At 38.0% G+C, this 12,612-nt stretch overlaps 2 protein-coding genes across 2 annotated transcripts in view; one reads left to right on the top strand and one right to left on the bottom strand.

The window, feature by feature from the left end:
- Positions 1-2,856, bottom strand: part of LOC107103741 (zona pellucida sperm-binding protein 1-like) — a 4,000-nt gene extending 1,144 nt beyond the window's left edge. The window contains exons 1-6 of the mRNA XM_015403558.1: positions 2,756-2,856; positions 2,238-2,413; positions 1,830-2,014; positions 1,647-1,744; positions 1,414-1,571; positions 1,139-1,331 (exon numbers count right to left, since the gene is read on the bottom strand). Coding sequence (XP_015259044.1) covers positions 1,139-1,331; positions 1,414-1,571; positions 1,647-1,744; positions 1,830-2,014; positions 2,238-2,413; positions 2,756-2,856 — 911 coding nt within the window. The remainder of the gene's footprint in view (positions 1-1,138; positions 1,332-1,413; positions 1,572-1,646; positions 1,745-1,829; positions 2,015-2,237; positions 2,414-2,755) is intronic.
- An 8,195-nt stretch (positions 2,857-11,051) lies between these two features.
- Positions 11,052-12,612, top strand: part of LOC107104306 (low affinity vacuolar monovalent cation/H(+) antiporter-like) — a 17,635-nt gene continuing 16,074 nt past the window's right edge. The window contains exon 1 of the mRNA XM_015404292.1: positions 11,052-11,211. Within this exon, the coding sequence (XP_015259778.1) occupies positions 11,142-11,211 (70 nt within the window). The 5' untranslated portion in view covers positions 11,052-11,141. The remainder of the gene's footprint in view (positions 11,212-12,612) is intronic.

Below are 12,612 nucleotides of genomic sequence, written 5' to 3'. Positions count from 1 at the left end.
CTAGGCAATTGCCTAGCTCGCCTGTAGCAATCGCCGGCTCTGCACCTGATCCTGTCTGCTCCTGTGCGTGACCACCTGGTCATGCTTCTGGTCCCAGTCAGGCTCTGAACCCTCCTGGAAGCCTGTGGATGCCTGGAAGTCTGGATCCTGCCACCTGTTTCTGTTCCTGCCTGATCTGGATTCTGCCTGTTTCGTCTGTTCCTGTCTGTTCTGGATCCCTCACCAGGATCAGCTTCCAGCATGACCTCTGGGACTGCAGCACTGGGGACACTCGTGGTCTGGACTGTTAAACCAGGTAAGTGACCAACACGGATAATCATCTATCAGTTGATCGTGGTCACTTACCTGTGTTTCTCCCCCAGAGTGTCTGAGATTGGGCGGTGCCCCGCCTCCCCACGCCTGCATAGTCCGCGAGCCACAGCTCCGCTTTTGTTTTGTTTTTATTTTAATAAACCCTTTGAACTTTCCTACTGACTGTCTATCCTGAATACTGGGTCCACCTGTCCTCGGTTCATGACACAATGCCTTAAAAAACGATAATAAAAAAAAATGTACAAGTTTTTTTTTATGAAAGAAAAAAGAAATACTTTCAGCTGAAAAAAAAAATAGATTTTGAAAAAGTTTTATATGCTTACCATTTATCCACGATAAAATCCTTTTTATTCTTTTTTTTTTGCCATCGCAGCCATTAAAACCCCTTTATTGATTGCTCAGCAGCTTTTTACACATTTCCACGGTTATTTTGGTATATTTAAGGAAGTCTTTTCACAATCACTCTTATCTTTAGCTCCCTTCACATATTTCCGTGTTAGATTAAAGTAAAGACTCTTGCTAGGTTACTCCAATGTGCGATTAGTACTCCTGGTGAAATGCATAATTAAAAGATTATTTGCTCAAAACAAGTTAATGGCAAGTTCTCTCATTCTCTTGCCATTTTCTGCTTGGCACTAGCTTTTATCTTTAAAAGTTAAATAGATCTTTTATTTTGTTGATTAACCAAGTGATTAACTTTTTCATAGCAAAACTTTCCTCTCACTCAGATCCATACACACTATGGAAGCCATCCTGATAAGGGTGATTAACAGATATATAAAGAATCAGTATAGTATAATTAAGTGTAAAGAAGTGTTTCTGTTACCCATCAATCAGAATGTCCCACTGGGGTAAACTGTGAGGGTTGGGACCTATGGTTGCCCAGCAGCGTCCAAGAGTCAGAACCAGTGCCGGATCTGTCTTCTCAAGCAGCTGAACTTCCACATACACAGGATCCCGCAGCACTTTGGTAACGGGATAGTCTGAGTCCATAAAGTAGGAGTTGTAGGCAGCTTCCACTGTGAGACCAAGTACATAAGTTATGAAAGCCAAGTTTATGGATTTATTAACATTCAGAATCTCTTGGCGACACCTACTGACCTTCGTTGCAACCCTTTGTAAGGCATTGGCCATTGGCCAACCTCAAGGCCACTCTGATGGGGCCAAGAGCAGCAACCGGTAGAGGAGGATCACCTGATACCACTTCAACCACCAGCGTCTCAACTGAGGTGCCAATGTACTTACACTGGAAGAGCAATCTGAAAACAACAACTGGGGTTCAGCTGTCATTTCTTTTTCTTTTTAAGAATGATACTTTTTCAGTGTTCACCTACTCATAGCTGCTGTCCCTGGTAATGGCTCCAAAAGGCCCGACACCAACTTCGTATGAAGAAGTCATCCTGTTCTCATAGATTATAGCACCAGGCTCTTCCTGCAATGTGTAAAAAATGGAAAATGTGTTAATTGTTGAAAATGGACTGAAATAAGGGTGAAAATAACACAAATGTAGACTTTACCATGATAACAGTGCCACAAGCAGTAACAGGAAAGTGATAGATAGCGAAAACTGAATTAGAGTCAACATGTGTACAGCCTTGACCTCCTTCCAAAAGCGAGATTGTTTCAAGGTCAATATTGGGCAGGGTGACATCTCTGGCCACAACAACAATAAACTGACCATCCTTGGTACATTGGACTGTCACTAGTGGAACAAAGAAAGTAAATGGTAAGGTAGAATCAGAATTAGAAATACTTTAATAATCCCAGAGGGAAATTACTTAGGATGTAGGATATACATATTTCTAGTTCTAAGAACTCCAGATTAATCATATTTATTTCCCTGTAGTTTTGAGAGGTATTTTAAAAAGGTTAGTCTATTTTAGTAAAAAACAAAACAAAAAAAAAACAGCAGGTTTAACACTCACCTCCTTTCCCAAAGTAGCATGACTGACCATCAAAGCAACAGTCTCTGTCCGTACATTCAGCTGCGGTGATGCCTGAAACTCCACATGGGACTCTTGAAGCGCTAGCCACTTCACAGCTTTTAGGGGTGGGAGTTCCAGGGGTTTGTGGTCTCTTGGAAGGGACTTTAGATGTTTGCCTTTGAGGGAATTGGGACATTGATTGATCTGAATAAGGAAATTGCTTTTTTGCATTCTGAGGGTCTGAAGGCTTTTGAGATCCAGGGAAGGTATTTCCTGGGGGCGAAACAACGGGATTTTGAGGGAATCCAGGCCATTGAAACGGGGGATTTCCTGGGGGGCTAGGCTTCTGAGGGTCTGAAGGATTTTGAGATCCAGGGAAGGTATTTCCTTGGGGTGAAACAACAGGATTTTTAGGGATTCCAGGCCATTGAAACGGGGGAGTTTCTGGGCGGCTAGGCTTCTGAGGGTCTGAAGGCTTTTGAAATCCAGGGTTGGGATTCATAGGGTTTGGCATATACGGTTGCTGATTCCCACCCTTCTGAGCCTCTGCTTCTCTCCTGGCTAAGCAGCATAGCAAAGCCAGCGCTGCAAAACAGGTGACCCTCCAGTGACTCGCCATGACCTCACAGTTGTCTGGTCTGGTTAGTCCCCAAGTGTCCACTTCCTGTGTGCTGTTGTATTTAAGTCTTACCAGACATATGGGACTAGAGACTCCACCCCCAAGGAAGTGATTGACGGTGATTTAGTTTATCATATTAGGTCAGGGATTAGAAAACAGCATGACATTATGCTCAGATCACAACGACCTTCATGTGGTCTTTGGACTATTTGCAATTTACCATTGACAAATGTTTGTTTTTCTGCTCATGATCACAAACAAACTGATCTTTTCTCCGAACTTTCAAATCAATTTGATCTGTAACTCAGCTGTGAAGCAAATATAATCTTTTTTTATTTTTTTTTCACTGATTGGCTTTAAATTAATGCATCATTTTATTTTTTTTAAAAATCAACATCAAAAGTAAAGCATAAAGGTTATATATTTAATGATATGCCTGAGTAGGATAATGGCATGACCTTCATTATGCAAAATAATCAAATTTAATGATAGCATCACAAAGCCATGACAGATTTATCCTCTGTGCCTTGAGGATACAATTCTCCTGTTGCACCTTATCACAAAGATGCTAAACCTGTTGGAATTGTTGCCTCAGTTTCCTGTTTTTGTAAGTGTTTCCTTTTTTGCCAATATGGCTCTGGGGATAGATGTCCCAGAGCTAGATGATAGCCAAACTGATTTGCTTTCACAAGCACACATAAGGTTCCGCTTGATATTTGTATAGGAAACTTTATTCAAAAATTATTATTTAGGGAGTAAAATAGTTTACAATTGACAGAGACGGATAGGGAGGTGAGAAAAAAAGAGGAGATAAGAAATAAGGGGAGAGAGAAAGAAGTAGAGACAGGAAAGAATGCATGAAAAGAGAAAAAATAAAACAAAGCAGCAAAAATACACAGCACAGTGGATGTACAGTAAGTCCTAGAAGTCTGGTTCCATACCTGCATGAGAAGAGAGAGACAGGAAACAGAGAACATAACAACTACAAGAAGAATTCAATTCAGTTTGGATTATTTATAAAGCGCCAATTCACAACACACAGGTTCCTTTACAAAGACAATACAACAAAATCATACAGTCAAATTGGTTCAAAGTTTTATATTAGAAAACCAGGTGATTCGACAGCAGTTCCTCACATGAAGCATGCACTACCCCATCTGTCAAGGTCAGGCCCTCTTATCATCCTCATGGAGTCTGTCTCTAAGCATTTAAGCAGACACATGCTCATTTGTGGCCAGCTGGAGGTCATTTCGTTGGGCTCTGGCAGTGCTCCTCCTGTTCCTCCTTTCACAAAGGTGGAGGTAGTGAACCTGCTGCTGGACTGTTGACCTCCTACGGCCTCCTCCACTTCTTCTGTTGTACTGGCCTGTCTCCTGGTAGCACCTCAGGCCTCTAGACACTATTCTGAAGAACACAGCAAACATTTTTGCCACAGCTCTCACTGATGTGCCATTCTGGATGAGCTACACTGCCTGACCCACTTGTGTGGGTTGTAGAGTCCGTCTCATGCTATCACGTGTGAAACGACCACCAGCATTCAAAAGTGACTAAAAAATCAGACAAAATCATAGGTACTGAGAAGTGGTTTGTGGTTCCCACCTGCAGAACCACTTCTTTATTAAGTGTGCTTTGCTTATTGCCAATAATTTTCTCCTGTTGTATATTTTATTTGCACAGCAGCATGCGAAATTGATTTGCATGCTGCTGTGTGGACAGTTTGATTTCACAGAAGTCTGTTTTGTTTGAAGTTATATTGTGTTGTTTACGTATTCCCTTTATTTTTATATAGCAGTGTACAGTCCTCCAAGGGTGTGGGTGTGTGTGTGTGTGGGGGGGGTGTCCTATTTCTGAAAGGGTAAATTATTTACAGAAAAATAAGAAAAAAACATGTTTAAAGATGCCAGTAATGATACGTAAGGGTTAAAACTGAGAGAGTTGAGCAGCACTTTTAAAGCTTCAGTCTTAATAATAAGCAACAAATATAAGAGGAGATACAGAGAGACTTTGTAAGTGTGTAAATGTCTTATTAAATATTTGCAATATTATAGTAGTCTGAATCAGACACAAATGTACTGTGTGCTTCTATGCTTTTTTTTCTAAGTCTTTCTGCTGATCTCAAAGCTTTCAAAGCTCTGTACATTATAGACAACTTATGCTTTAGTGGCAGAATTTAAAAAAAAAACAATATTTTATGATAGCCAGCGTTGGCAGATAAAAGCATAAGGACAGTGTGTGTAATGATAGCTTGACATGAAAGTATTTATTTACAGGGTCTCTGTGACTTTTTTCTTTTGAAATCACATGTTTATTTACTAGTAAAACACACAATGACCACAATAAGATAGGTAGATGTCTGCTTGACTCTTTTGACTTTTCTACCCCTTATTATACAAGAGAGCTGTGAAATGCAGACTATCTAAATCGATGTGATTAAAGTTGACCACTTTTTTGGGGACAGACTTTTTTTTTGTTGTGTAACAGGACTAACTTATTATCTAATCTATTATAATTGATTCCTGTTTAACTTTGCAATAATAATAATAATAAGCATTTTAATGAAGGAAGGAAGTTTTTACAATAGAATTGAACAAAATTTTATGAATTCTACTGGAATTTGCTTAAGAAACATAGTGAATTAGAAAATTAGGAAAAAAGTTAGCTTACTGAGGTTTCATATTGAGAAATGTAATTTAGAAAACTTATAACAATGAAAATCAGTCTTCAATTAATCTTTTAAAGAGGTGACACCCCATCTCAGGAACAAACGCCTTTTGTTTCTGCACTCCATGGACTCTGTAGACACTTTTAAAAAACAGCCAAAAATTGGCTGTGCACACAGGATTTTCAAATGAACTAATTATCTTATTTATTTAGTTTTTACTTGAACTGTTTTGTGTTACTTTGTGACCCCTTTCTGTGAAAAGTGCTACAGAGATAAAGTTTACTTACTTACTTAAATTGGCCTTTTGTAGCAACAGAACAAATACTTTGTATTGCATTACTGTAGGTAAAATGTTCTATCATATTTGCTTCTAGAAAATGCTACTTGATTACCATTAAAAGTATTGGTTTGCATATACTGCCATTTTAAAACAGTGCTTAGACACTATACTTCACAATGTAAATTAAGGTGCACAAATGCGAAACACTGATGATTAATAAAAAAATTATATTCATTTCTTAACAAATTGAAAAAAAATCCAAAGACATTAAGGATGAGCTTTAATTCTGCAGGTGATGGAAAGCTTGGACAACAACCAGATTAAATACAGATTAATCCAGATAAAACTAAGCTATTCTCTTCAATTGTAATAAATTTTTTTATTTTTATTAACTAACAAGAGGTTTTTATTTATTCTTCACCTTAGCTTTTCTAAAATCCCAGTCCACAATCCTTGGTGTAAACATTCTTGGTGTCCTTTTTCTAAGGACATTTTACTCTTACTCATTACATCTGAATGCAAATATCTGTACTTTCTACTCCTTCTACTTCTTAAATATAGCTTTTTACTTACTATACATATTGTTAATAACATGACATTATACTTTAACAAAACAGAGGGAAAATCTAGAGAAGAAAAACAGTCTGTCCAGCTGATAGCATCATTGGTGAAGATAGTGAATCAGATTCCCATTTTGTTATATTTAGAATTTTCATGTTGATTATGTTTAAGGTTTTATTTTAATGTTAACACAGTTTTAATGCTGTGAATACCAGAGTGCTGATAAGTATTCTTCTGTTCAGTTCAATCTTTATTATTTTCTCTGAAAAACAATATAGAACAAAATCAGTATCAGTATCCATTATGTTTCCTCTTACAGTACAATACAGTACGCAAATGAGGAACCCTATTTTCTGTACCTAAAGCTGCTTCGTTCAATTAAATAAAAAAAATTCTTTATTAATCACAAAGGGGAATTAAATGTTGCAGTTACTCATAGTTTTTGTTTTGTTGTTTTTATGTTTGTTGTGTTGATAGCTGTAAGCAGGTAGGATCCTCTGTATCTGTCTCTCTTGCACCGGATCTCGAGAAGCCTTTTACCGAAGACAATCTGTTGTTTATTAACAATCTTCTGAGGAAGATGCTCACTGTTGTCCATAACATTATTCACTTTATTAAAGAATTATCCTTTGTGAAATCATCTCTAGAGGCTCTAGAGGAGTTCCTAGATCAAAGTTGGCCTTCTTAATTAGCTTGTTTAGCTTTTTAAAGTCCTTTGCTCTGATGCTGTTACCCAGCACTTGATGGATGAGGAGATCAATCTCTCCGCAACAGACTTAAATAAGATATGTTGCATCTTGTTGCAAATGCCGAAGAACCTAAGCTTCCTTAGGAAGTACAATCTGCTATGTCCTTTTCTTCACCATGCCACAAAGCAGTTCACCAGCTCCCTGTACTCAACTTCTTGTCCATCTCTGGCGCATCAGGTGACTGCAGAGTCATCTGAGTATTTTCTGCATGTAACAGGACTCTGTCTGGTACTAGAAGTCAGAGGTGTGCAGAGTAAAAACGAATGGTGAGAATACCGTCCCCTGTGGTGCTCCTGTGCTGTTGACCACTTGATTAGACAGCTGATCCTTCTGTCTAACAAACTGTGGTCTGTTTGTCAGGTAGTCTTTGATCCACACAATTGCTGATGCTTCCACCTAAGTCTTCTGGAGTTTCACACAAAATCAGTCTGAATTGTGTTAAATGCATGGGAGAAATCACAGAACATGATCCTCACAGTGCTATCTGCCTTGTCTAAATGACAGTAGGTTTGTTGAAGTAGGTGTATGATGGCATCTTCAATTTCAACTCCATGTGGATAAAAAAAACAGCATGGGGACCTGATAGCTGTTTTATTTGCCGAGGTGAACAGAAAAGTCTCTCTAGGACTTTCATGATTTGGGTTGTCAGGGCAACAGTCCTATTGTAACTGAGGACTGTTTGCTGCGTCGTCTTTGGTACTGGAACAAGGCAGCAGGTCTTCCACATCACTGGAACATTTCCTGGGTCAGGTGCTGTAGAATCCCACAGAGCTGCTCCGCACTGCCCTTCAGGGCTCTGGAACTGAAGCCATTAGGAGCTGGTGACTCATTACAATTCAGTTTCTCTTGCCTCTTCCTGACTTTGGAGATAGACATGTGAGAGCTGGAGGGGGCAGCACCATCTTCTGATTTGGCTGACAACAAATTGATAGAAGCAGGAGAGTCAGAAGGGCAGGATGTCCATGAGACTGTGCTGATGCTGAGCTTGTTTGTGAACTGAGCCTGTTGAAAATTTTATTCTGTTTATTGACTTTGTACAGACTTCCATTTGTCTGATTATCCTTCTAAAAACTTTGTTTTACCTTTTTTAATTAGAAACAATGTACAACCTGCACTTTTTTTTACTTTTAACTACGTAAAGGAGTTCAATATGTACTTTTAATTTTAACAAAGTTAATTTTTTACACAGGTAACTGTACTTTTTTAAGAGAAGAACAGGAGTACATTTGAAACCTCTAATTGCCTGCAGTTTTCTATTAAGATGGTGCCGAGACAGTAAGGTGTACTCCCATTTGACCACATGGTGAAGCTATTTCTCACTTTTTCTGTTGTTGATAGAGCACCAACCTTTTTTATGCTGATACATGAATAGAATAGGATAGACAATCCCTTTGCTGTGCCACAATTATTTACAGTAGCAAAAAGATTATAGAAAAAACTTTCACACAAATGTGGGCATTAGCAAAGTGTAGAAGAATAACATACTATTAGAGTTAAAAGATAAGCAATAAAATACTCTACTGGAAAGCGTTTTAATAGTACAAAACTTTGGACCTGGAGAATAAAATAACCAATTTACAGCTTTAGACATTTTTACAGTAATAGATATTTGAAAAGAGCCGCAACATCAGAGATTAGCAAAATGACACAAAGATGTTATTTAAATGACTAAGACGGAAACTGTGCAAAATCAACATGAATCTAACAACTTATTTAGGTTGTTGGGAACAGTGATGGTTATAAAATCTTACAGCTGCTGGGAGGAAGGATCCGTGATAACGCTCCCTGGTGAATTTAGGGTGCAGCAGTCTGTCACTGAAGGAACTCTCCAGTTCTGCAACAGCTTCATGCACGGGATGGGATCCTCCATGGCAGTGATTAAAAAATACAGTAGCTCCAACATTCACTTTGTTTTGTGGATTTACAGAACTTCCAATAGCTGATCAGACGTACAAATTTGTAGAAATCAATCTTTTATTCCAGTATCAAAATCTTGCACTAAGTAATACTGTTAAAATTATTACCTTTGACATAACACATGTATTTAGTATGGATAAAAATGTGAAAATAATTTATTCATTCATAATCATTTATTGTATTAATTCATAAGCATCTGTGTATAAGTGGGAACTAGAACAGTTCTATTTGTTTAGGACAGTTAAACTTATGCCCTAAATTAATAGTGCACATTTTGAGGTCTGTTGCTTTAGTGACTGCTATGCTGCTCTCTTTGTGTCTCCTCTTCTTCTCTTCTCACTGTTCTGCTCTGTCTCTTCTCCCTGTTCTCCTACTTGTATGAAAGTACTAAAGCATAAAGATGATTTGGAAAATGTAATAAAGATTTTTTTTTGTTTGGACAGAAACCAACCTAGGCTTTTATAAACACATGCCTATGACAGCAGCTACAGTGCCTTGTGAAAGTATTAGCCCCCCTTGAAATTTTTGGACTTTTTGCCACAATTTAGGCTTAAGAATATGATTTACCAAGCTTTAAACCTCCCAAGGAGCACTGCGCAAGTGATTACATAAAAATGTACGGAGTATCATGGGAGTATCATGCTACTGCAAATATATATATGTGTGTGTGTGTGTTTTATGTAAATAGACCTGTTGGTAATCTCTCAGTAGCTTCTGAGGCCCCGTCCACACGAAGACGAACCCTGGCCTAAACGCACAAATTTTTCACCAAACCAGCCTCTCATCCACACGAAGCCGGCGTTTCGGGGGTCTGTAAACGATCATTTTTTTATTCAGCCTTCAGAGTGGGAAGATTTCGAAACGCCGTTTTCGCGTTTCCATCTTTACGCCCTAACCGCATATTTTTTTTTACACGCATGCGTCATAGCGTCGCCTCTACACACGCATGCGCGACCAGTATCACAACAACAATGGTGCCGTTGCTAATGCTACTCACCCTGCTGTCGGGCTTACAACAGAATCTTCTTCTTCTGGAATATCTCCAGGAAGAACAGAGCAATATCGACGACATAGTTCAGCACCTGAATTTCACTTAACCACGAAAATGGACCCGCAGGGCAACCATGTATAAATATTAGTGCACATGCCCAACATTTCGTCGCTTATTTTTGCTTTGGCACCACAGCGCCACTTACAGGCCTGGCATACATTTTGCAGCGTTTTCATGCATTCGTGTGGACGCTCACATTTATTTTACGTCTCCGTCTTTACGGCAAACGTTTTGGAAAATATCAGCGTTTCGTGTTCGTTTTGACTTCGTGTGGACGGGGCCTGAGATTGTGATCACGCAGCTGTCAATCATGATTAAAGATTAGATCCACAGCTGTTGTTTTTTCTCTTCATATGCCAGTTTAAGACACAGTCTTTGCTTTAATATGAAACATTTTTCTCCATCGTCGAACACTTTTTAAGCAAATAAACGCTCCTATTCTTTAAGTTTTATTCGGTACTTTCTCTTTAAGAAGTTCACATCAGAACAAGCCTACATCTCAAACAAAAGAGAGGTGGCAAAAGTTATGGGAAGAAAAGAAAGGAAGGTGGTTCTATAAAATCCAAAAGAGAATTTGACAAATGAGAAGAACAGAAAGGAAAAGGAGAAAAGAGATAATTATTTCACGACATTTTGAGTTGTAGGTAATATTTGATTCAGAGAAACAAGTTAATTAGGAAACTTAGTAATATGAAAATTAAACTCGACATTGTTGATTTACAGCAAAAGGAATCAGGAAGCAGAGGATACCAGGTTATATCTGAGTTTTTGAAACACATTAAATTGTATAACAGGATATATTTTCATTTTTTGCCATGTGGTCCACACTCCTACCAGTTGTTGGCGGTAATGCTCACCTAACGTTTTGCCAACCACCATACAAATTTCAACAAGAAGAGTAGACGAAGAAGAAGAAGTAAAAGAAGAAGAAGAAGAAGAAGAGCGAAGAGGCCTACATTTCCCACAATTCCAAGCGGCACAATCCCGTTTTCGCAGAGGCTAACGCTTAAGGAGATATGAAGGGTTCTGCTTGCAGCGACTGAGGGATTTAGTTTACTTGAAGAAATGTCTCTGTCGTCCTCACCGGACTCAGACCTCACCAGTCGGAGGAGAAGGACCGCAGAACAGTCGCAGGGTGAGCCAGTTATGCTCTTTATTCAGCTTCATCAAGAAACTTTATTTTAAACCTTCAGACAGAAACAAAAATAAAGTCTAATAGAATTCATTTCAATGATTATTTTTAGTGGTCATCTACAGTAGAGCACAATGCACACCGTCACGTTGTATTAATTAGGAGCCCCCTGTTTGTGTGCGCAGGATATTAATACGAAGATCTGCACAAACCACAGATTATTATTATTATTGCTATCCCCTGCACGATTTAATCTCGAAACGCATTCATAAAATAACAATTATATGTAAAAACAACATAATAAATTAATAAAAAACACCTCAAAACTAATTATTACAACAACAACAAAAAAAATAGCGTCACGATTTAATTGATGTATTTTTCAAAGTTTTCTAAGCTGAGAAATAAAAAAAAAAACAGGAAGAAGAAACATGTAATAAATTATTAATAAACATTATTAATGTTTATTAAATAAAATCAGTGAATTAACTAAATTATTAGATTTTTTTTATTTTATTTTACCAAATTATTGCAACTAATAAACATCCTGCCCATCATTCATCTGATGAAGATCAGCAGACAACATAAATAAGGAACTAAAACCAGTGGCTGGACATTGTTTTCCTGAGATAAGGGGAAGTCTAGTTTGTCAACAGCTAGTAGTGTCTTTGGTTATTTCCTTTCTATAGTATATTTAGAGATCAATGATCTATCTGAGACTAATGATCTTTCATTTTACAAATTGAAGTTATGCACTATTTCCTGACCTGACCAAATGTTTATGATAATCAGCTCCTGGTTAACATACTGACTCAGATATAAGGTATTTTTAAAGTGCAGATGAACTTTGCCACATACCATGCAGATATGCACAATCAGGCCTCCATTGTCCAGTTTCCACTGTTTGACTCTGAATGATGAATAGCATGTCTGATAGAAAAAGGATCAATTATTTGTTTCTTCATAGAATACAGAAACATTCTCTCCTTATTTGTTGATATGCATCAACCTAGAGCATGTGTATTAATAGATAATGCAAGTTTCAAACAATCAGTTAACATTTAGGGAAGTGTTGGCCTAGTGGTTAGAGAAGTGCACTTGTGCTCTGAGAAGGTTGCATGTACCCGGTTCAATCCCCACAGCCTGCACTCTGGGCCGCACAATGGCAGCCCACTGCTCCCCAAGGGGAGTTAAATGCAGAGAGTTAATGTGAGATCAATAAAGTTCAACTATTATAATTATTTATAAAAAAGAAGAAATTTTGGCTATCTGTACTTTACTGGAGTAATTATTTTGTAGACAACTTTTTTACTTCTACTCCTTAAATTGTTTAAGCAATTATCTCTACTTTCTACTCCTTACATATTAAAATGAAGCTCTAGCGGAAGTCCAATTGAAGAAACT

This window comes from Cyprinodon variegatus, unplaced genomic scaffold (assembly GCF_000732505.1).
Source record: "Cyprinodon variegatus isolate N-32 unplaced genomic scaffold, C_variegatus-1.0 Scaffold35, whole genome shotgun sequence".
Lineage (NCBI taxonomy): Eukaryota > Metazoa > Chordata > Actinopteri > Cyprinodontiformes > Cyprinodontidae > Cyprinodon > Cyprinodon variegatus.
The sequence above is the reverse complement of the archived record's forward strand: the minus strand, read 5'-3'. Positions and strand labels throughout refer to the sequence as shown.